Below are 23,156 nucleotides of genomic sequence, written 5' to 3' on the forward strand. Positions count from 1 at the left end.
ACGACAAGAAATAAGACCTATTTGCCAGTCACAGAATGGCACTTGGTCTTTCAAGTTCAATATCATTTCACTTTAAATGTTAGATTTTTTAACTGATTCATTTAATGAATCAATTATAACGTCATACAATTCATTTTACTTTGTTTTTTTTACCACTCTAACTACATAACGTAACGGAAATAGTGTATTTAAATGGTACATCTCTGTTGGTAAATTGGTTAAATGCAAGATGTAGCCTAGGCCTATTCACAATACAGGTGAGTGAATATTCAATAGGAGTGTGTACATGCATTGATATTTATTTATTTATTTTATTTTATTTTACCTTTATTTAACCAGGTAGGCAAGTTGAGAACAAGTTCTCATTTACAATTGCGACCTGGCCAAGATAAAGCAAAGCAGTTCGACAGATACAACAACACAGAGTTACACATGGAGTAAAACAAACATACAGTCAATAATAAAGTATAAACAAGTCTATATACGATGTGAGCAAATGAGGTGAGAAGGGAGGTAAAGGCAAAAAAAGGCCTTGGTGGCAAGGTAAATACAATATAGCAAGTAAAACACTGGAATGGTAGTTTTGCAATGGAAGAATGTGCAAAGTAGAAATAAAAATAATGGGGTGCAAAGGAGCAAAATAAATAAATAAATTAAATACAGTTGGGAAAGAGGTAGTTGATAGGGCTAAATTATATGTGGGCTATGTACAGGTGCAGTAATCTGTGAGCTGCTCTGACAGTTGGTGCTTAAAGCTAGTGAGGGAGATAAGTGTTTCCAGTTTCAGAGATTTTTGTAGTTCGTTCCAGTCATTGGCAGCAGAGAACTGGAAAGAGAGGCGGCCAAAGAAAGAATTGGTTTTGGGGGTGACTAGAGAGATATACCTGCTGGAGCGTGTGCTACAGGTGGGAGATGCTATGGTGACCAGCGAGCTGAGATAAGGGGGGACTTTACCTAGCAGGGTCTTGTAGATGACATGGAGCCAGTGGGTTTGGCGACGAGTATGAAGCGAGGGCCAGCCAACGAGAGCGTACAGGTCGCAATGGTGGGTAGTGTATGGGGCTTTGGTGACAAAACGGATTGCACTGTGATAGACTGCATCCAGTTTGTTGAGTAGGGTATTGGAGGCTATTTTGTAAATTACATCGCCAAAGTCGAGGATTGGTAGGATGGTCAGTTTTGCAAGGGTATGTTTGGCAGCATGAGTGAAGGATGCTTTGTTGCGAAATAGGAAGCCAATTCTAGATTTAACTTTGGATTGGAGATGTTTGATATGGGTCTGGAAGGAGAGTTTACAGTCTAACCAGACACCTAAGTATTTGTAGTTGTCCACGTATTCTAAGTCAGAGCCGTCCAGAGTAGTGATGTTGGACAGGCGGGTAGGTGCAGGTAGTGATCGGTTGAAGAGCATGCATTTAGTTTTACTTGTATTTAAGAGCAGTTGGAGGCCACGGAAGGAGAGTTGTATGGCATTGAAGCTTGCCTGGAGGGTTGTTAACACAGTGTCCAAAGAAGGGCCGGAAGTATACAGAATGGTGTCGTCTGCGTAGAGGTGGATCAGAGACTCACCAGCAGCAAGAGCGACCTCATTGATGTATACAGAGAAGAGAGTCGGTCCAAGAATTGAACCCTGTGGCACCCCCATAGAGACTGCCAGAGGTCCGGACAACAGACCCTCAGATTTGACACACTGAACTCTATCAGAGAAGTAGTTGGTGAACCAGTTTTGGAAGAAGAAGAAGAAGAAGAAGATGAAAAGAAATCATCTGAGGCTACGGATGGAAAAACAATCTGTTTCATTTCCATTTTGGGACATCTTTTTATTGTACTCATTTAAGATCCATGATGTCATTCACACACAGTCAGTGAAAGCTAGAGCAAAGAGGATGTTGACTGGGAGAGATAATCTGCTTTAATCAGCCATATTATGTTCCTGTATCTCAAACAAGGTACTAGGGTAGTGCATTGATGTTGGTTTCAGCTGTAAGCTAGTAAGGAAATGACTGGTTAGGGTTGGCTCTAATGACTGGTTAGGGTTGGCTCTAATGACTGGTTAGGGTTGGCTCTAATGACTGGTTAGGGTTGGCTGTGTAATGACTGGTTAGGGTTGGCTCTGTAATGACTGGTTAGGGTTGGCTCTGTAATGACTGGTTAGGGTTGGTTGTGTAATGACTAGTTAGGGTTGGCTTTGTAATGACTGGTTAGGGTTGGCTTTGTAATGACTGGTTAGGGTTGGCTGTGTAATGACAGGTTAGGGTTGGTTGTGTAATGACTGGTTAGGGTTGGCTGTGTAATGACTGGTTAGGGTTGGCTGTGTAATGACTGGTTAGGGTTGGCTCTGTAATGACTGGTTAGGGTTGGCTCTGTAATGACTGGTTAGGGTTGGCTGTGTAATGACTGGTTAGGGTTGGCTCTGTAATGACTGGTTAGGGTTGGCTCTGTAATGACTGGTTAGGGTTGGCTCTGTAATGACTGGTTAGGGTTGGCTCTGTAATGACTGGTTAGGGTTGGCTCTGTAATGACTGGTTAGGGTTGGCTGTGTAATGACTGGTTAGGGTTGGCTCTGTAATGACTGGTTAGGGTTGGCTCTGTAATGACTGGTTAGGGTTGGCTCTGTAATGACAGGTTAGGGTTGGCTTTGTTGCAGCTGTGTCTGTGCTTCACTGATTGAAACTGCTGTGTGTAATGTTGTCTGTCTGTTTGCTGTGTGTAATGCTGTCTGTCTGTTTGCTGTGTGTAATGCCGTCTGTCTGTTTGCTGTGTGTAATGCCGTCTGTCTGTTTGCTGTGTGTAATGCTGTCTGTCTGTTTGCTGTGTGTAATGCTGTCTGTCTGTTTGCTGTGTGTAATGCCGTCTGTCTGTTTGCTGTGTGTAATGCCGTCTGTCTGTTTGCTGTGTGTAATGCTGTCTGTCTGTTTGCTGTGTGTAATGCTGTCTGTCTGTTTGCTGTGTGTAATGCTGTCTGTCTGTTTGCTGTGTGTAATGCCGTCTGTCTGTTTGCTGTGTGTAATGCCGTCTGTCTGTTTGCTGTGTGTAATGCTGTCTGTCTGCTGTGTGTGGTTGGCTCTCCTCCACTCCTCCTCCCTTCCCTGTAACCCTCCTCTTGTCCACTCCGGTACTGTGTTGTGTAACCCTCCTCTTGTCCACTCCTGTACTGTGTTGTGTAACCCTCCTCTTGTCCACTCCTGTACTGTGTTGTGTAACCCTCCTCTTGTCCACTCCTGTACTGTGTTGTGTAACCCTCCTCTTGTCCACTCCTGTACTGTGTTGTGTAACCCTCCTCTTGTCCACTCCTGTACTGTGTTGTGTAACCCTCCTCTTGTCCACTCCTGTACTGTGTTGTGTAACCCTCCTCTTGTCCACTCCTGTACTGTGTTGTGTAACCCTCCTCTTGTTCTCTCCTGTACTGTGTTGTGTAACCCTCCTCTTGTCCTTTTAATGGAGTCCTCTTTGACACCTACCTTGGTCTTCCTGCTCATGAATCAGCTCAAACAAGACTGACTGCGGTCCAAACACTTAAAATAATTTCCAAAAGATAACCAAACAAAAAAACATATTTACTTTTTAACGAGACATATTTGTGCATTTAATAGTACAATTTCTAACTTATTTGCATTCAAATTGTACTTACACTTATATGTTGACTTCTCCATTGATGTTGTTTTTACGTTTTCACAGACTTTTCTTGGCGGATGTTCAATCGTTGCGAAATTGAATTATGGGTAGTTTCAGGCCCCGGCGTGAACATAATTACACACTCGCAAAGCCGACTAAAAACCAGGGCTGAGAGGCTTACTGTTGCACACTTCCCTTGCTTGGCTAATCATTTGGGCCACCCGCCAAGATGGCGACAGGGATTCCCCCAAGGGCATAAGGCGAGGGTAAGTGGACGAGGGTGTGTCTTTTAAGTGTTTGGACCACAGCCCTAGTAGTCACCAAAGTTCCAGACCATATTTTTAAAGACACATGCACACATTTAAGCAACATTACATATTTTTTTTCTTGCTATTAAATTAGATTACTTTCTTTATAATAAAATCGACATTTTTCTCTGTGTTTTGAAAAAGTTTTGAATTTGATTTCTCCCAAAGCCCAGTTCATTCATCATGGTCAAAGATTTAGATGGACGAAGGTGTGTCTTTTAAGTGTTTGGGGACCGCAGCCTCTGATTCTCTCCTCTCCTGTGCAAAATGTTGTTTCTCTCTCCCCTGCCACGTTACTGTCAACCCCAACTATATAGCCTAGTTTGCAACGACAAAGTTAAACAAAGTACTTTTGTCTTTGCTGTTTGTCTGAGACCTTCCCATGGTGTGTGGTTAGTTTACCCAGGTTGCATTACAGACTTAACCACCACTCTTGTGTAACACCCACTTCCGGCGCCGAAAGAGATGGTCGCCTCGCTTCGCGTTCTTAGTGCAAGCATTTCGCTACACTCGCATTAACATCTGCTAACCATGTGTATGCGACCAATAAAATTTGATTTGACAAGGTAAGTGAGGTGAAGTAGACAGACAAATCCATTGGCTTCCTGTACTCACCTCTCCCAGATTCCTCTCTGAACCGTTGGATTGAACTTGTCTGTCCGACGATCCAACGCTCGACGAGTCCAAATCAACAGCAACTACCAGGGAGAAGTTTCCTTTCTGTTACTGAACTGTTTTTTTTATTTATTTATTATATTTAACCTTTATTTAACTAGGCAAGGTAATTAAGAACAAATTCTTATTTACAATGACGGCCTACACCTCTGACTCTGGAGGTTTCCTCTCTGTTACTGAAAGACAACACTGGAGACCTCTGACTCTGGAGAGGTTTCCTCTCTGTTACTGAATGACAACACTGGAGACCTCTGACTCTGGAGAGGTTTCCTCTCTGTTACTGAATGACAACACTGGAGACCTCTGACTCTGGAGAAGTTTCCTCTCTGTTACTGAATGACAACACTGGAGACCTCTGACTCTGGAGAAGTTTCCTCTCTGTTACTGAATGACAACACTGGAGACCACTGACTCTGGAGAAGTTTCCTCTCTGTTACTGAATGACAACACTGGAGACCTCTGACTCTGGAGAAGTTTCCTCTCTGTTACTGAATGACAACACTGGAGACCACTGACTCTGGAGAAGTTTCCTCTCTGTTACTGAATGACAACACTGGAGACCTCTGACTCTGGAGAAGTTTCCTCTCTGTTACTGAATGACAACACTGGAGACCACTGACTCTGGAGAAGTTTCCTCTCTGTTACTGAATGACAACACTGGAGACCTCTGACTCTGGAGAAGTTTCCTCTCTGTTACTGAATGACAACACTGGAGACCTCTGACCTGGTGTGTTCAGCTTGAATGGATACGATGCAGAATCTCTTCATTTTGTGTTTTCTCTTCCAGTCTCCTGCTGCAGTGGTAGCCAGCGACAGGCCAGTCTCCTGCTGCAGTTGTAGCTAGCGACAGGCCAGTCTCCTGCTGCAGTGGTAGCCAGCGACAGGCCAGTCTCCTGCTGCAGTGGTAGCCAGCGACAGGCCAGTCTCCTGCTGCAGTGGTAGCTAGCGACAGGCCAGTCTCCTGCTGCAGTGGTAGCCAGCGACAGGCCAGTCTCCTGCTGCAGTGGTAGCCAGCGACAGGCCAGTCTCCTGCTGCAGTGGTAGCTAGCGACAGGCCAGTCTCCTGCTGCAGTGGTAGCCAGTGACAGGCCAGTCTCCTGCTGCAGTGGTAGCCAGCGACAGGCCAGTCTCCTGCTGCAGTGGTAGCCAGCGACAGGCCAGTCTCCTGCTGCAGTGGTAGCCAGCGACAGGCCAGTCTCCTGCTGCAGTGGTAGCTAGCGACAGGCCAGTCTCCTGCTGCAGTGGTAGCTAGCGACAGGCCAGTCTCCTGCTGCAGTGGTAGCTAGCGACAGGCCAGTCTCCTGCTGCAGTGGTAGCCAGCGACAGGCCAGTCTCCTGCTGCAGTGGTAGCCAGCGACAGGCCAGTCTCCTGCTGCAGTGGTAGCCAGTGACAGGCCAGTCTCCTCTTCATTGTAATCATCCCTCTGATTACAATGAAGAGCATGACGTACCACTCTGTTCTGGGCCAGCTGCAGCTTAACTAGGTCTTTCCTTGCAGCACTTGACCACACGACTGGACAATAATCAAGATTAGGCCAAACTAGAGCCTGCAGGACTTGCTTTGTGGAGTGTGGTGTCAAAAATGCTGAGCATCTCTTTATTACGGCCAGACCTCTCCCCATCTTTACAACCATTGAATCTATATGTTTTGACCATGACAGTTTACAATCTAAGGTAACGACAAGTAATTTAGTCTCCTCAACTTGTTCAACAGCCAAACCATTCATTACCAGATTCAGCTGAGGTCTCAAACTTAGGTAATGATTTGTACCAAATACAATGCTCTTAGTTTTAGAGATGTTCAGGAACAGTTTATTACTGGCCACCCATTCCATGTGTGTATGTATATAAAATATATATATTTTTGTTTAATAACTTGGAGGGGTAAATTTAATATTTTTGCTCCAAAAACGTTTTTTTGCTGCCAGTTGCTATAAAGAAATGCCCTCCACAGGACTGTCTGTGTTGGCTAGCTGTTCTCCAAGGGGCTGTGGTGTTATTAAACCAGAGACCGTTTTTCAGATTAAACGAGGAACACATTTGCCTGTAGACACTGTCCTGAGACCTGTTTTCCAATGCATGTGTATATCTCCCAGAAATGTCATCCTTCTCCCTCCTTTATTTGATCAGAAAATACATCATTAATACATGGACTGGTAGTATTTCCCGCTGAGTGTTTGTGATGTGCTGCTGACACACATGCCTGCTTTCCCTTATATTTGACACATGTTCAGCCTTGTCAAAATGAACATTTCACCTCTTAATTTAGTCCTAAACATCCACTGACCTCTCCCCCCCCCCCCCCCTCCAGGTGCTGGCCACGGGACTCAGTGCTCTCTACTCCTCCCTGCCGAGGAAGATAGAGGTACGGGGGGATGACTGGCACGCTCTGCGCAGGGAGGACTGGATGGGCGTGTCTTCTCTGGTGCTCTTCATGAACTCTCTGGAGTTCTGTAACGCTGTCATCCAGGTGGCTCACCCCCTGGTCCGCAGACAGCTGGTCGACTACGTTCACAACGGCTTCCTGGTCCCGGTCATGGGACCCGCCCTACACAAGGTAGGGGGGGGGGGGGGGACTCTCTGATTGGCTAGCCTGAGCTGATTGATTGAATTTATTAGCTAGTTAAAAAAATAGTAGTCAGCCGGAGACGACGCTCAAAAACTTGATTTTATTACTCTTCTCGTTAAAACATGTAATTTTGGCTGCCAATATCAGAGTAGTTTATTTTAATATGTATCAACCCCCCCCCCCCCCCCCATCCCCCTCCCCCAGTCATCTGTAGATGAGATGATAGCCAGTACAACCTACCTGGACCTGTTCCTGCGCAGCGTCACGGAAACGTCTCTTCTTAAAACGTTCCTGCGTTTTATCCTCATGCATCGCCACGACAACGACACCATCCTGGACACGTTGCTAACGCGCATCAGCAGCAACTCGAGGGTCAGTACTATGTAGTGTTTGTGAGTGTACAGTACTGGGGGTTCTCTGGGAGTGAGAGGGAGAAGTTGACATTTTCCAGTCATTTAGCAGAACATCTTATCTAAAGCCTCTTACAGTTAGTGCCATCAAAAGGTAGCTAGGTGAGACAACCACATCCATATCAGTAAAATGAATACAGGTGTGTCTAATGTTCTGCTGTTTCTCTCCTACAGCTGTTTCTCTCCTACTACAGCTGTGTCTAATGTTCTGCTATTTCTCTCCTACAGCTGTTTCTCTCCTACAGCTGTGTATAATGTGCTGCTGTTTCTCTCCTACAGCTGTTTCTCTCCTACAGCTGTGTCTAATGTTCTGCTGTTTCTCTCCTACAGCGGTTTCTCTCCTACAGCTGTGTCTAATGTTCAGCTTTTTCTCTCCTACAGCTGTTGCTCTCCTACAGCTGTGTCTAATGTTCTGCTGTTTCTCTCCTACAGCTGTTTCTCTCCTTACAGCTGTTTCTCTCCTACAGCTGTGTCTAATGTTCTGCTGTTTCTCTCCTACAGCTGTTTCTCTCCTACTACAGCTGTGTCTAATGTTCTGCTGTTTCTCTCCTACAGCTGTTTCTCTCCTACAGCTGTTTCTCTCCTACAGCTGTTTCTCTCCTACTACAGCTGTGTCTAATGTGCTGCTGTTTCTCTCCTACAGCTGTGTCTAATGTTCTGCTGTTTCTCTCCTACAGCTGTTTCTCTCCTACTACAGCTGTGTCTAATGTTCTGCTGTTTCTCTCCTACAGCTGTGTCTAATGTTCTGCTGTTTCTCTCCTACAGCTGTTTCTCTCCTACTACAGCTGTGTCTAATGTTCTGCTGTTTCTCTCCTACAGCTGTTTCTCTCCTACAGCTGTTTCTCTCCTACAGCTGTTTCTCTCCTACTACAGCTGTGTCTAATGTGCTGCTGTTTCTCTCCTACAGCTGTGTCTAATGTTCTGCTGTTTCTCTCCTACAGCTGTTTCTCTCCTACTACAGCTGTGTCTAATGTTCTGCTGTTTCTCTCCTACAGCTGTGTCTAATGTTCTGTTTTTTCTCTCCTACAGCTGTTTCTCTCCTACAGCTGTGTCTAATGTTCTGTTGTTTCTCTCCTACAGCTGTTTCTCTCCTACAGCTGTGTCTAATGTGCTGCTGTTTCTCTCCTACAGCTGTGTCTAATGTTCTGTTATTTCTCTCCTACAGCTGTTTCTCTCCTACAGCTGTGTCTAATGTTCTGTTGTTTCTCTCCTACAGCTGTTTCTCTCCTACAGCTGTGTCTAATGTTCTGTTGTTTCTCTCCTACAGCTGTTTCTCTCCTACAGCTGTGTCTAATGTTCTGTTATTTCTCTCCTACAGCTGTGTCTAATGTTCTGTATATTCTCTCCTACAGCTGTGTCTAATGTTCTGTATATTCTCTCCTACATATGTGTCTAATGTTCTGCGGTTTCTCTCCTACAGCTGTGTCTAATGTTCTGCATATTCTCTCCTACAGATGTGTCTAATGTTCTGTTATTTCTCTCCTACAGCTGTGTCTAATGTTCTGTTATTTCTCTCCTACAGCTGTGTCTAATGTTCTGTTATTTCTCTCCTACAGCTGTGTCTAATGTTCTGCATATTCTCTCCTACAGATGTGTCTAATGTTCTGTATATTCTCTCCTACAGCTGTGTCTAATGTTCTGCTATTTCTATCCTACAGCTGTGTATGGTGTCTTTGAGCCTGTTTAGGACTCTGCTCTCTCTCAACTGTGAAGACCTCATGTTGCAGCTCGTTCTCAGGTAGATACTGTGTGTGTGTGTGTGTGTTGTGTTACTATACTACTGCTGCTGCTACTACTGAGAATGTAACAGTGTATTGTTGTCTTACTGCATATTTTTAAGATTCTACTTGTAATTATACTTTCATTATAAATGAAATCTATTATTATTTTCATGACAGGTATCTGCTGCCCTGTACCCATGTGATGTTGAGTCAGAGGCGTGCCATCAGGGACACTGATCTCTATGGTAAATCAGCTGACAAGTTCCTGTCCCTGATCCCCGACTGCTGCCGTCTGAGCACAGCGCCCTCTGCTGAGCGGGAGGAAGAACCTGCCCTTTGGGGGAAAGGTAACTTGACTGACAGGCGACTAACCACGGTTTCTACTGAACATTTCACTCATTCGAGCAGATGCTCTCATCCAGATTAACTTACAATGTGCCCTTTTTCAATACACAAGACAAGCATAAGAAACGGTGTGTGTTTTAAACCATTGTACTTCACTTTTAACTATATGTTTTCATTATGAAGTTTTATGGAGATATTTTGTTAATTTTTTTTTATCAACGTTTAAAATATATACAGTGGGGCTAAAACAGTATTTAGTCAGCCACCAATTGTGCAAGTTCTCCCACTTAAAAAGATGAGAGAGGCCTGTAGGAAGCTAGGAAAGACCAAGAAAAGGAAGCTAGGAAAGGAAGGAAAGAGAGCTAGCCACACGGGACTCGTCTGAGGTCTGTAGCGCTGATGTGCCAACTTCTGTCTGTTGCGTCTGAACCGTTTGGGTTCTAAAACTAATATGACCCCACTGTGGAAAGGGGAGACTCTCACAAACATGTCACGGGACTCGTCTGACGGCAACCCATACACATTAATGGAAGTCGTTTTGTGGCAAATAAGGGGTTAAAAACATATGTATTTGCTGATCTTATATTTCCTAGATATAGTGAAAGGGGGGATACCTAGTCAGTTCTACATTTAACCTGGGGGGGGGGCATAATCGACATCGATGGCGCCCAGGGAACATTGAAGGGAACTGCCTTTCCCAGGGGTAGAACGACAGATTTTTAACTTGTCGGTTCGGGGATTCGATCCAACAACATTTCGTTTACTGGCCCAACACTCTAACCACTAGGCTACCTGCTGGTTACTGGCCCAACACTCTAACCACTAGGCTACCTGCTGGTTACTAGTCCAACACTCTAACCACTAGGCTACCTGCTGGTTACTGGCCCAACACTCTAACCACTAGGCTACCTGCTGGTTACTGGCCCAACGCTCTAACCACTAGGCTACCTGCTGGTTACTAGTCCAACACTCTAACCACTAGTCTACCTGCTGGTTACTAGTCCAACACTCTAACCACTAGGCTACCTGCTGGTTACTGGCCCAACACTCTAACCACTAGGCTACCTGCTGGTTACTGGCCCAACACTCTAACCACTAGGCTACCTGCTGGTTACTAGTCCAACACTCTAACCACTAGGCTACCTGCTGGTTACTGGCCCAACGCTCTAACCACTAGGCTACCTGCTGGTTACTGGCCCAACACTCTAACCACTAGGCTACCTGCTGGTTACTGGCCCAACACTCTAACCACTAGGCTACCTGCTGGTTACTGGCCCAACGCTCTAACCACTAGGCTACCTGCTGGTTACTGGCCCAACACTCTAACCACTAGGCTACCTGCTGGTTACTGGCCCAACGCTCTAACCACTAGGCTACCTGCTGGTTACTGGCCCAACACTCTAACCACTAGGCTACCTGCTGGTTACTAGTCCAACACTCTAACCACTAGGCTACCTGCTGGTTACTAGTCCAACACTCTAACCACTAGTCTACCTGCTGGTTACTAGTCCAACACTCTAACCACTAGGCTACCTGCTGGTTACTGGCCCAACGCTCTAACCACTAGGCTACCTGCTGGTTACTGGTCCAAAGCTCTAACCACTAGGCTACCTGCTGGTTACTGGCCCAACGCTCTAACCACTAGTCTACCTGCTGGTTACTAGTCCAACACTCTAACCACTAGTCTACCTGCTGGTTACTAGTCCAACACTCTAACCACTAGTCTACCTGCTGGTTACTAGTCCAACACTCTAACCACTAGTCTACCTGCTGGTTACTAGTCCAACACTCTAACCACTAGGCTACCTGCTGGTTACTAGTCCAACACTCTAACCACTAGGCTACCTGCTGGTTACTAGTCCAACACTCTAACCACTAGGCTACCTGCTGGTTACTAGTCCAACGCTCTAACCACTAGTCTACCAGCTGGTTACTAGTCCAACACTCTAACCACTAGTCTACCTGCTGGTTACTAGTCCAACACTCTAACCACTAGGCTACCTGCTGGTTACTAGTCCAACACTCTAACCACTAGGCTACCTGCTGGTTACTAGTCCAACACTCTAACCACTAGGCTACCTGCTGGTTACTAGTCCAACGCTCTAACCACTAGTCTACCTGCTGGTTACTAGTCCAACACTCTAACCCCTAGTCTACCTGCTGGTTACTGGCCCAACACTCTAACCACTAGTCTACCTGCTGGTTACTAGTCCAACACTCTAACCACTAGTCTACCTGCTGGTTACTAGTCCAACACTCTAACCACTAGGCTACCTGCTGGTTACTAGTCCAATGCTGTAACCACTAGGCTACCTGCTGGTTACTAGTCCAACACTCTAACCACTAGGCTACCTGCTGGTTACTGGCCCAACACTCTAACCACTAGGCTACCTGCTGGTTACTAGTCCAACACTCTAACCACTAGGCTACCTGCTGGTTACTGGCCCAACACTCTAACCACTAGTCTACCTGCTGGTTACTAGTCCAACACTCTAACCACTAGGCTACCTGCTGGTTACTGGCCCAACGCTCTAACCACTAGGCTACCTGCTGGTTACTGGCCCAACACTCTAACCACTAGGCTACCTGCTGGTTACTGGCCCAACACTCTAACCACTAGGCTACCTGCTGGTTACTGGCCCAACGCTCTAACCACTAGGCTACCTGCTGGTTACTGGCCCAACACTCTAACCACTAGGCTACCTGCTGGTTACTGGCCCAACGCTCTAACCACTAGGCTACCTGCTGGTTACTGGCCCAACACTCTAACCACTAGTCTACCTGCTGGTTACTAGTCCAACACTCTAACCACTAGTCTACCTGCTGGTTACTAGTCCAACACTCTAACCACTAGTCTACCTGCTGGTTACTAGTCCAACACTCTAACCACTAGGCTACCTGCTGGTTACTAGTCCAACACTCTAACCACTAGGCTACCTGCTGGTTACTAGTCCAACACTCCAACCACTAGTCTACCTGCTGGTTACTAGTCCAACACTCTAACCACTAGGCTACCTGCTGGTTACTGGCCCAACGCTCTAACCACTAGGCTACCTGCTGGTTACTGGTCCAAAGCTCTAACCACTAGGCTACCTGCTGGTTACTGGCCCAACGCTCTAACCACTAGTCTACCTGCTGGTTACTAGTCCAACACTCTAACCACTAGTCTACCTGCTGGTTACTAGTCCAACACTCTAACCACTAGTCTACCTGCTGGTTACTAGTCCAACACTCTAACCACTAGTCTACCTGCTGGTTACTAGTCCAACACTCTAACCACTAGGCTACCTGCTGGTTACTAGTCCAACACTCTAACCACTAGGCTACCTGCTGGTTACTAGTCCAACACTCTAACCACTAGGCTACCTGCTGGTTACTAGTCCAACGCTCTAACCACTAGTCTACCTGCTGGTTACTAGTCCAACACTCTAACCACTAGTCTACCTGCTGGTTACTAGTCCAACACTCTAACCACTAGGCTACCTGCTGGTTACTAGTCCAACACTCTAACCACTAGGCTACCTGCTGGTTACTAGTCCAACACTCTAACCACTAGACTACCTGCTGGTTACTAGTCCAACGCTCTAACCACTAGTCTACCTGCTGGTTACTAGTCCAACACTCTAACCACTAGTCTACCTGCTGGTTACTGGCCCAACACTCTAACCACTAGTCTACCTGCTGGTTACTAGTCCAAAACTCTAACCACTAGTCTATCTGCTGGTTACTAGTCCAACACTCTAACCACTAGTCTACCTGCTGGTTACTAGTCCAACACTCTAACCACTAGGCTACCTGCTGGTTACTGGCCCAACACTCTAACCACTAGGCTACCTGCTGGTTACTGGCCCAACACTCTAACCACTAGGCTACCTGCTGGTTACTAGTCCAACACACTAACCACTAGGCTACCTGCTGGTTACTGGCCCAACACTCTAACCACTAGGCTACCTGCTGGTTACTAGTCCAACACTCTAACCACTAGTCTACCTGCTGGTTACTAGTCCAACACTCTAACCACTAGTCTACCTGCTGGTTACTAGTCCAACACTCTAACCACTAGTCTACCTGCTGGTTACTAGTCCAACACTCTAACCACTAGGCTACCTGCTGGTTACTAGTCCAATGCTGTAACCACTAGGCTACCTGCTGGTTACTGGCCCAACACTCTAACCACTAGGCTACCTGCTGGTTACTGGCCCAACACTCTAACCACTAGGCTACCTGCTGGTTACTAGTCCAACACTCTAACCACTAGGCTACCTGCTGGTTACTGGCCCAACACTCTAACCACTAGGCTACCTGCTGGTTACTAGTCCAACACTCTAACCACTAGGCTACCTGCTGGTTACTGGCCCAACACTCTAACCACTAGGCTACCTGCTGGTTACTAGTCCAACACTCTAACCACTAGTCTACCTGCTGGTTACTAGTCCAACACTCTAACCACTAGTCTACCTGCTGGTTACTAGTCCAACACTCTAACCACTAGGCTACCTGCTGGTTACTAGTCCAGCACTCTAACCACTAGGCTACCTGCTGGTTACTAGTCCAATGCTGTAACCACTAGGCTACCTGCTGGTTACTAGTCCAACACTCTAACCACTAGGCTACCTGCTGGTTACTGGCCCAACACTCTAACCACTAGGCTACCTGCTGGTTACTAGTCCAACACTCTAACCACTAGTCTACCTGCTGGTTACTCGTCCAACACTCTAACCACTAGGCTACCTGCTGGTTACTAGTCCAATGCTGTAACCACTAGGCTACCTGCTGGTTACTGGCCCAACACTCTAACCACTAGGCTACCTGCTGGTTACTGGCCCAACACTCTAACCACTAGGCTACCTGCTGGTTACTAGTCCAACACTCTAACCACTAGTCTACCTGCTGGTTACTGGCCCAACACTCTAACCACTAGGCTACCTGCTGGTTACTGGCCCAACACTCTAACCACTAGGCTACCTGCTGGTTACTAGTCCAACACTCTAACCACTAGTCTACCTGCTGGTTACTAGTCCAACACTCTAACCACTAGGCTACCTGCTGGTTACTAGTCCAACACTCTAACCACTAGTCTACCTGCTGGTTACTAGTCCAACACTCTAACCACTAGGCTACCTGCTGGTTACTAGTCCAATGCTGTAACCACTACACTACCTGCTGGTTACTAGTCCAACACTCTAACCACTAGGCTACCTGCTGGTTACTGGCCCAACACTCTAACCACTAGTCTACCTGCTGGTTACTGGCCCAACACTCTAACCACTAGGCTACCTGCTGGTTACTGGCCCAACACTCTAACCACTAGTCTACCTACTGGTTACTAGTCCAACACTCTAACCACTAGGCTACCTGCTGGTTACTAGTCCAACGCTCTAACCACTAGTCTACCTGCTGGTTACTAGTCCAACACTCTAACCACTAGTCTACCTGCTGGTTACTAGTCCAACACTCTAACCACTAGGCTACCTGCTGGTTACTGGCCCAACACTCTAACCACTAGGCTACCTGCTGGTTACTGGCCCAACACTCTAACCACTAGGCTACCTGCTGGTTACTAGTCCAACACTCTAACCACTAGGCTACCTGCTGGTTACTAGTCCAACACTCTAACCACTACACTACATGCTGGTTACTAGTCCAACACTCTAACCACTACACTACCTGCTGGTTACTAGTCCAACACTCTAACCACTACACTACCTGCTGGTTACTAGTCCAACACTCTAAACACTAGGCTACCTGCTGGTTACTAGTCCAACACTCTAACCACTAGTCTACCTGCTGGTTACTCGTCCAACACTCTAACCACTAGGCTACCTGCTGGTTACTAGTCCAATGCTGTAACCACTAGGCTACCTGCTGGTTACTGGCCCAACACTCTAACCACTAGGCTACCTGCTGGTTACTGGCCCAACACTCTAACCACTAGTCTACCTACTGGTTACTAGTCCAACACTCTAACCACTAGGCTACCTGCTGGTTACTAGTCCAACGCTCTAACCACTAGTCTACCTGCTGGTTACTAGTCCAACACTCTAACCACTAGGCTACCTGCTGGTTACTAGTCCAACACTCTAACCACTAGGCTACCTGCTGGTTACTAGTCCAACACTCTAACCACTACACTACCTGCTGGTTACTAGTCCAACACTCTAACCACTACACTACCTGCTGGTTACTAGTCCAACGCTCTAACCACTAGGCTACCTGCTGGTTACTAGTCCAACACTCTAACCACTAGGCTACCTGCCTATAGGACAGACACTTCAAAACTTTAGTCCAAAAATAATTCACAAGGATCACAATCACAATTTTACCATTTATGAATGTGTTATTTAATGTGTTTCTATGGGCTATAGTGGTAAAGGCCAAATTCAATATATTATTAAATAATACAAAATACAAGGTAACTATGGGCATATTTAAAAAATAAAAAATAAAATAAAAATTATAATAAAATAAAAAATAAAAAAACATTTTTATTTGTAAGTTGCATTATGTTACACAACGACTCTCTTGTTTGACTCACTACTTAGATTTATATATAAATGTTGTAAATATATATCCACATAAAGTAGAATCATGACTAATGTTCCTCCCTCTGTCTGTCTGTCTGTCTGTCTGTAGTCCTGAACAGCCCCAGCTCGGAGTCTCCAGTACACCACAAACCCAGCACTCCATCCCGCTTGGCCCTCTTCATGCGCCAGCAGAGCACTGGAGGAGGGCCCTCCACCCCCTCCCCCACCGAGACGGTCCCCTCGTCGCCCGGTGCCGGCCCCAACACCCCCCTGTCCCCAGATAGCCCCATGCACCCCGTCCCAGAGGGGCTGGACTGGGAGTCGGGGTACCTGGAGTACCTCAGGGACGCACGTAGGGGGGTAGAGCTGTGCTCCTGGGCCTGCCGGAACTGGTCAGCCCCCTACGACGGAGAGGACCCCTCACCCAACACGGCCCCTCTACCGCCCCCTCCCCCTACCTCCAACCCCTCCCTGGCCATGTTCCCAGAGCACTTCTCCTTCCAGCAGGGTGGTAGTACCTCCCCCGGCCAGCAGAGGGCAGCGGTGGTGGCAGCAGCGCGGTCAGAGTGGAGCAGTACAGAGAGGGACAGTGGAGAGTGGGACGTCACCATCGGTAAGAACAGCTGTATCAGCCTCACACCCCGCACCAAGAAACGCAGCCTGCAGAGAGAGGAGGTCCACCTCCCCAAACCTCTCCATCTCCCTCCTGATTCTGCCTCGCTCCCTGACCCCTCCGCTGTTCCCCACCTCCACTCCGCCCCCACCAAGGGCGCTCAGCAGGCCATCATCAATGGGACGTTGTTGGGGGAGCAGGGGGACAGCCAGGATGGAGGGATGGAGGTTAAGAAGGTGAAGAGAGAGTTGGGCGAGCAGCGGCCCCCTGCTGGGGGGGACTCTAGTCAGAACGGGGAGGTGAGTGCCTGCCCTGCCCCTGCCCAGTCCTGCGGGTCCCTACAGGGCTTCTACGGTGAAGGGAATGGGAGTGGAGCTGCGGAAAGCTCCAGAGGTCTTCCACCACACAAACCGAGTCACACCCAGACTCCGTCTGCTTCACTGCTCTCAGAACCCCGTGCCAACTCCTCCAACGACAGGCTGACCCTCTGTGCTGCAGCATCCAGCCCTGGATCGGGACCTCCAGAGGCAATGCTCTTTAACCAGTCAGAAGCAGTGGAGCGACTGATCTCTGAGCTCCTGGATGGGGCTGGGCCTGGGGAGGGGGGCCAGCAGGGGCCTGGGGACTCTAACGGCCAGGGCATCAGCATCGAGGCCTTCACCCAGGAACTCCGGGAGCTGGAGGACAGGGTAAGGGAGAGGAGCAAGGGGGTGGGGCTGCTCAGACAGCTGGAGGAGACCACCAGAGACCCCCACTCAGGGGAACCACCGCCCCCCTCTCCCCTGGACGCTGACCTGATGGGGAGCGGGGTAGTGGCTGGAGTTGTGGGGGTGTTCAGGCCTCTAGGACAGCCATCCACTCAGCCCTACACAGGTGAGAAAGACCACCAGGGAGCAGTAGGGTTTTTGTGTCTATTAGATGATGTTGTTTACTGTTTATCTGCTGTTTACTTGCTTATGTGTGTTAAGATGTTAGTTCTCATATTTTAAATTGGTGCTTGAGGGTTGGATGCTGCTCCATTTATTTAATTATTTTGATGTTGGTTTGATGTTTTCTTTTGGTTGACTTCCTCTTTTGATGTTGGATGGCGTTGCACAGGAAATTAATGTAGACTGTTGCTTCCTCTTGATATTTAGTCTTGTTTTGTTGCCTGTTTTTTTTTTTTTTTTGGATCTTGACTTCCATTAGTGTGCATGTACACCTTCCCTCCCTCCATTCTCTCTTCCTCGCTCCCCTCTCTCTTTCCCCCTCTTCCTCGCTCCCCTCTCTCTTTCTCCCTCGCTCTCCTCTCTTTCCCCCTCTCCCTCGCTCTCCTCTCTTTCCCCCTCTCCCTCGCTCCCCTCTCTCTTTCCCCCTCTCTCGCGCTCTCCTCTCCCTTTCCCCCTCTCTCTCGCTCCCCTCTCTCTTCCCCCCTCTCCCTCGCTCCCCTCTCTCTTTCTTTCCCCCTCTTCCTCGCTCCCCTCTGTCTCCTTCCCCTCTTCCTCGCTCCCCTCTGTCTCCTTCCCTATATCTTCCTTGCTCTCTGTTTCTCCCCCAGGGAAATGAACTGTTGGCTAAATCTGCTGCAACGTATCACTTCTTACTTCTGAGACGTGTGTTTTGTTGTACATTTTGTCCCCCGTTTCAAATAAACAAAATATCTCTCCCGCTCTCTCTGGGTCCCCCTCTCTATCGCTCTCTCGCGCCTCCCCTGCAGGTCCGTTCATGGTGGTTCTGTTTGCCAAGCTGGAAAACATGCTCCAGAACTCTCTGTATGTAAACATCCTGTTGACGGGTATTCTGGGCCAGCTTGCCTGCTACCCTCAACCCCTGCTCCGATCTTTCCTCCTCAACACCAACATGGTGTTCCAGCCCAGCGTCAAGTCTCTCATACAGGTAGGAAGACATCACTATGTTCCCTAACTCGAACCCAGTGTCAAGTCTCTTATACAGGTGGTAGGAAGACATCACTATGTTCCCTAACTCGAACCCAGTGTCAAGTCTCTTATACAGGTGGTAGGAAGACATCACTATGTTCCCTAACTCGAACCCAGTGTCAAGTCTCTTATACAGGTGGTAGGAAGACATCACTATGTTCCCTAACTCGAACCCAGTGTCAAGTCTCTTATACAGGTGGTAGGAAGACATCACTATGTTCCCTAACTCGAACCCAGCGTCAAATCTCTCATATGCTGACCACACCGCTAGCGTCAAGTCTCTCATATGCTGACCACACCGCTAGCGTCAAGTGCGCGAGCGTTGAAAAATAAATGTACAATCATTGTTATTCGAACATTGCACGCACACTGCTCGAGCTCGTCAACGAGCATCTCCATAGCCAGGTGCTGAAATAGAACTGGATTCTAAGTCCCGCCTCTCCCATCTCATTGGTTTTTAGGAGCATATACCCACGTGGGTGATTTGAAAGATGAACTGAGGTTCACACTCCAGTCCAGTTGGTGGTGGTAATGCACCTTAAAGTTGGTTGAAAACTGCCATATAAAGTCCGAAGAAGAAGAAGAAGCCTGAAGGAGGAGAGATTACTAGAAACTAACTCAGTTTACCCTTTTATCTGTGGATTCATTATCAGAGTAGAGGACCTTGTGCATTTCAGCTAAAATATCAACCCAATGTTTATATCCCAGGACAAAATGAGCTGGCAACAGCAAACTAGAGAAATGGACATGAATGTTCAATGCTTTTTGACCTGTCCCCAAATTAATTTAGTTGGTTCAGAGTTCGTTTTGATATTTCAACCTGCGTGTCCTGATCACGTCTGGTGTGGGGGGGACAAAATCAACATGCGCGTGATGGTGCACGTGAACGAGGGACTGGTCAGCATGTCATACTGATAGGAAGGATCACTATGTTCCCTAACTTTGCTTCCCTCCCCTGCCTCCTCTCTCTCCCCTGCCTCCTCTCTCTTCTCTCTCCCCTGCCTCCTCTCTCTTCTCTCTCCCCTGCCTCCTCTCTCTTCTCTCTCCCCTGCCTCCTCTCTCTTCTCTCTCCCCTGCCTCCTCTCTCTCTCCTGCCTCCTCTCTCTCCCCTGCCTCCTCTCTCTTCTCTCTCCCCTGCCTCCTCTCTCTCTCCTGCCTCTTCTCTCTCCTGCCTCTTCTCTCTCCTGCCTCTTCTCTCTCCTGCCTCTTCTCTCTCCTGCCTCTTCTCTCTCTCCTGCCTCTTCTCTCTCTCCTGCCTCTTCTCTCTCTCCTGCCTCTTCTCTCTCTCCTGCCTCTTCTCTCTCTCCTGCCTCTTCTCTCTCTCCTGCCTCCTCTCTCCCCCCTGCCTCCTCTCTCTTCTCACTCTCTCCTGCCTCCTCTCTCTTCTCTCCCCTGCCTCCTCTCCTCTCTCTCCCCTGCCTCCTCTCTCTTCTCACTCTCTCCTGCCTCCTCTCTTCTCTCTCTCTCGCCTATCTCCTCTCTCTTCTCTCTTCTCTCCCCTGCCTCCTCCTCTCTCTCCCCGGCCTCCTCTCTCTTCTCTCTCTCTCCCCTACCTCCTCTCTCTTCTCTCTCTCTCCCCTACCTCCTCTCTCTCCTCTCTCTCTCCCCTGCCTCCTCCTCTCTCTCCTCTCTCTCTTCCCTGCCTCCTCCTCTCTCTCCCCGGCCTCCTCTCCTCTCTCTCCCCTGCCTCCTCTCTCTTCTCACTCTCTCCTGCCTCCTCTCTTCTCTCTCTCTCGCCTATCTCCTCTCTCTTCTCTCTTCTCTCCCCTGCCTCCTCCTCTCTCTCCCCGGCCTCCTCTCTCTTCTCTCTCTCTCCCCTACCTCCTCTCTCTTCTCTCTCTCTCCCCTACCTCCTCTCTCTCCTCTCTCTCTCCCCTGCCTCCTCCTCTCTCTCCTCTCTCTTCCCTGCCTCCTCCTCTCTCTCCCCGGCCTCCTCTCTCTTCTCTCTCTCCCCTGCCTCCTCTCTCTCTCCCCGGCCTCCTCTCTCTTCTCTCTCTCACTCCCTCAGGTCCTGGGCTCAGTGAAGAGCCGCATCGAGACGTTTGCAGCGTCCCATGAGGACTTCCCTGCCATGCTGAAGAAAGCCCAGCGCTACCTGGCTGCCAGGGGCAAGGTGGACTGGGCGGACTCACCCATGGGGATGCCCACACTGCGACGCTCTGATTCTCTGGGTGAGTGAGAGGGCCACGGACACATTGGCCCAGCGTCGTCCGGGTTAGGGGAGGGTTTGGCCCAGCGCCGTCCGGGTTAGGGAAGGGTTTGGCCCAGCGCCGTCCGGGTTAGGGGAGGGTTTGGCCCAGCGCCGTCCGGGTTAGGGGAGGGTTTGGCCCAGAGTCGTCCGGGTTAGGGGAGGGTTTGGCCGGCAGGGATGTCCTTGTCCCAACGCGCTCTAGCAACTCCTTGTGGCGGACCGGGCGCAGTGCACGCTGACACGGTCGCCAGCTGGACAGTGTTTCCTCCGACACTTTGGTGCGGCTGGCTTCCAGGTTAAGCGAGCAGTGTGTCAAGAAGCAATGCGGCTTGGCGGAGTCGTGTTTTGGAAGACGCTTGGCTCTCGACCTTTGACCTCTCCCTAATCCGTACGGGAGTTGCAGCGATGGAACAAGACTGGAACTACCATTTGGAAATCACGAAATTAGGAAGGAAAAGGGGTAAAAGTGAAAAAATATATATAAAATGTAAAAAAAAATACAAAAAGTTGATGTCTGACATGTTTTGGGTTATTTACTTATCTTCTGCTGTCAGTCTCCCTGTCCTACCCTTTCTGTATTGTCAGTCTCCCTGTGCTATCCTGTCTGTCTGTTGGGTCAGTCTCCCTGTCCTACCCTTTCTGTATTGTCAGTCTCCCTGTGCTATCCTGTCTGTCTGTTGGGTCAGTCTCTCTGTCCTACCCTTTCTGTATTGTCAGTCTCCCTGTGCTATCCTGTCTGTCTGTTGGGTCAGTCTCCCTGTCCTACCCTTTCTGTATTGTCAGTCTCCCTGTTCTATCCTGTCTGTCTGTTGGGTCAGTCTCCCTGTCCTACCCTTTCTGTATTGTCAGTCTCCCTGTGCTATCCTGTCTGTCTGTTGGGTCAGTCTCCCTGTCCTACCCTTTCTGTATTGTCAGTCTCCCTGTGCTATCCTGTCTGTCTGTTGGGTCAGTCTCCCTGTCCTACCCTTTCTGTATTGTCAGTCTCCCTGTGCTATCCTGTCTGTCTGTTGGGTCAGTCTCCCTGTGCTACCCTTTCTGTATTGTCAGTCTCCCTGTGCTATCCTGTCTGTCTGTTGGGTCAGTCTCCCTGTCCTACCCTTTCTGTATTGTCAGTCTCCCTGTGCTATCCTGTCTGTCTGTTGGGTCAGTCTCCCTGTCCTACCCTTTCTGTATTGTCAGTCTCCCTGTGCTACCCTTTCTGTCTGTTGGGTCAGTCTCCCTGTCCTACCCTTTCTGTATTGTCAGTCTCCCTGTGCTATCCTGTCTGTCTGTTGGGTCAGTCTCCCTGTCCTACCCTTTCTGTATTGTCAGTCTCCCTGTGCTATCCTGTCTGTCTGTTGGGTCAGTCTCCCTGTGCTATCCTGTCTGTCTGTTGGGTCAGTCTCCCTGTGCTATCCTGTCTGTCTGTTGGGTCAGTCTCCCTGTGCTATCCTGTCTGTCTGTTGGGTCAGTCTCCCTGTGCTATCCTGTCTGTCTGTTGGGTCAGTCTCCCTGTCCTACCCTTTCTGTATTGTCAGTCTCCCTGTGCTACCCTTTCTGTCTGTTGGGTCAGTCTCCCTGTCCTACCCTTTCTGTCTGTTGGGTCAGTCTCCCTGTGCTATCCTGTCTGTCTGTTGGGTCAGTCTCCCTGTGCTATCCTGTCTGTCTGTTGGGTCAGTCTCCCTGTCCTACCCTTTCTGTATTGTCAGTCTCCCTGTGCTATCCTGTCTGTCTGTTGGGTCAGTCTCTCTGTCCTACCCTTTCTGTATTGTCAGTCTCCCTGTGCTATCCTGTCTGTCTGTTGGGTCAGTCTCCCTGTCCTACCCTTTCTGTATTGTCAGTCTCCCTGTTCTATCCTGTCTGTCTGTTGGGTCAGTCTCCCTGTCCTACCCTTTCTGTATTGTCAGTCTCCCTGTGCTATCCTGTCTGTCTGTTGGGTCAGTCTCCCTGTCCTACCCTTTCTGTATTGTCAGTCTCCCTGTGCTATCCTGTCTGTCTGTTGGGTCAGTCTCCCTGTCCTACCCTTTCTGTATTGTCAGTCTCCCTGTGCTATCCTGTCTGTCTGTTGGGTCAGTCTCCCTGTGCTACCCTTTCTGTATTGTCAGTCTCCCTGTGCTATCCTGTCTGTCTGTTGGGTCAGTCTCCCTGTCCTACCCTTTCTGTATTGTCAGTCTCCCTGTGCTATCCTGTCTGTCTGTTGGGTCAGTCTCCCTGTCCTACCCTTTCTGTATTGTCAGTCTCCCTGTGCTACCCTTTCTGTCTGTTGGGTCAGTCTCCCTGTCCTACCCTT

At 48.6% G+C, this 23,156-nt stretch overlaps 1 protein-coding gene across 3 annotated transcripts in view; it reads left to right on the top strand.

Moving 5' to 3' along the window:
• The window catches only part of LOC110502172 (FTS and Hook-interacting protein homolog), a 49,373-nt gene that overhangs the window by 20,791 nt on the left and 5,426 nt on the right, over positions 1-23,156 (top strand). For all 3 annotated transcript variants that reach the window (XR_005038845.1, XR_005038846.1, XM_036959420.1), the window contains exons 4-10: positions 6,910-7,155; positions 7,372-7,539; positions 9,236-9,315; positions 9,476-9,645; positions 16,277-17,653; positions 18,477-18,655; positions 20,705-20,867. Coding sequence is in view for 1 of the 3 variants with exons in the window: in XM_036959420.1 (XP_036815315.1) it covers positions 6,910-7,155; positions 7,372-7,539; positions 9,236-9,315; positions 9,476-9,645; positions 16,277-17,653; positions 18,477-18,655; positions 20,705-20,867 (2,383 nt within the window). In the remaining 2 variants the exon portion in view is untranslated. The remainder of the gene's footprint in view (positions 1-6,909; positions 7,156-7,371; positions 7,540-9,235; positions 9,316-9,475; positions 9,646-16,276; positions 17,654-18,476; positions 18,656-20,704; positions 20,868-23,156) is intronic.

Source organism: Oncorhynchus mykiss, chromosome 22 (assembly GCF_013265735.2).
Source record: "Oncorhynchus mykiss isolate Arlee chromosome 22, USDA_OmykA_1.1, whole genome shotgun sequence".
Taxonomy (NCBI): Eukaryota; Metazoa; Chordata; class Actinopteri; order Salmoniformes; family Salmonidae; genus Oncorhynchus; species Oncorhynchus mykiss.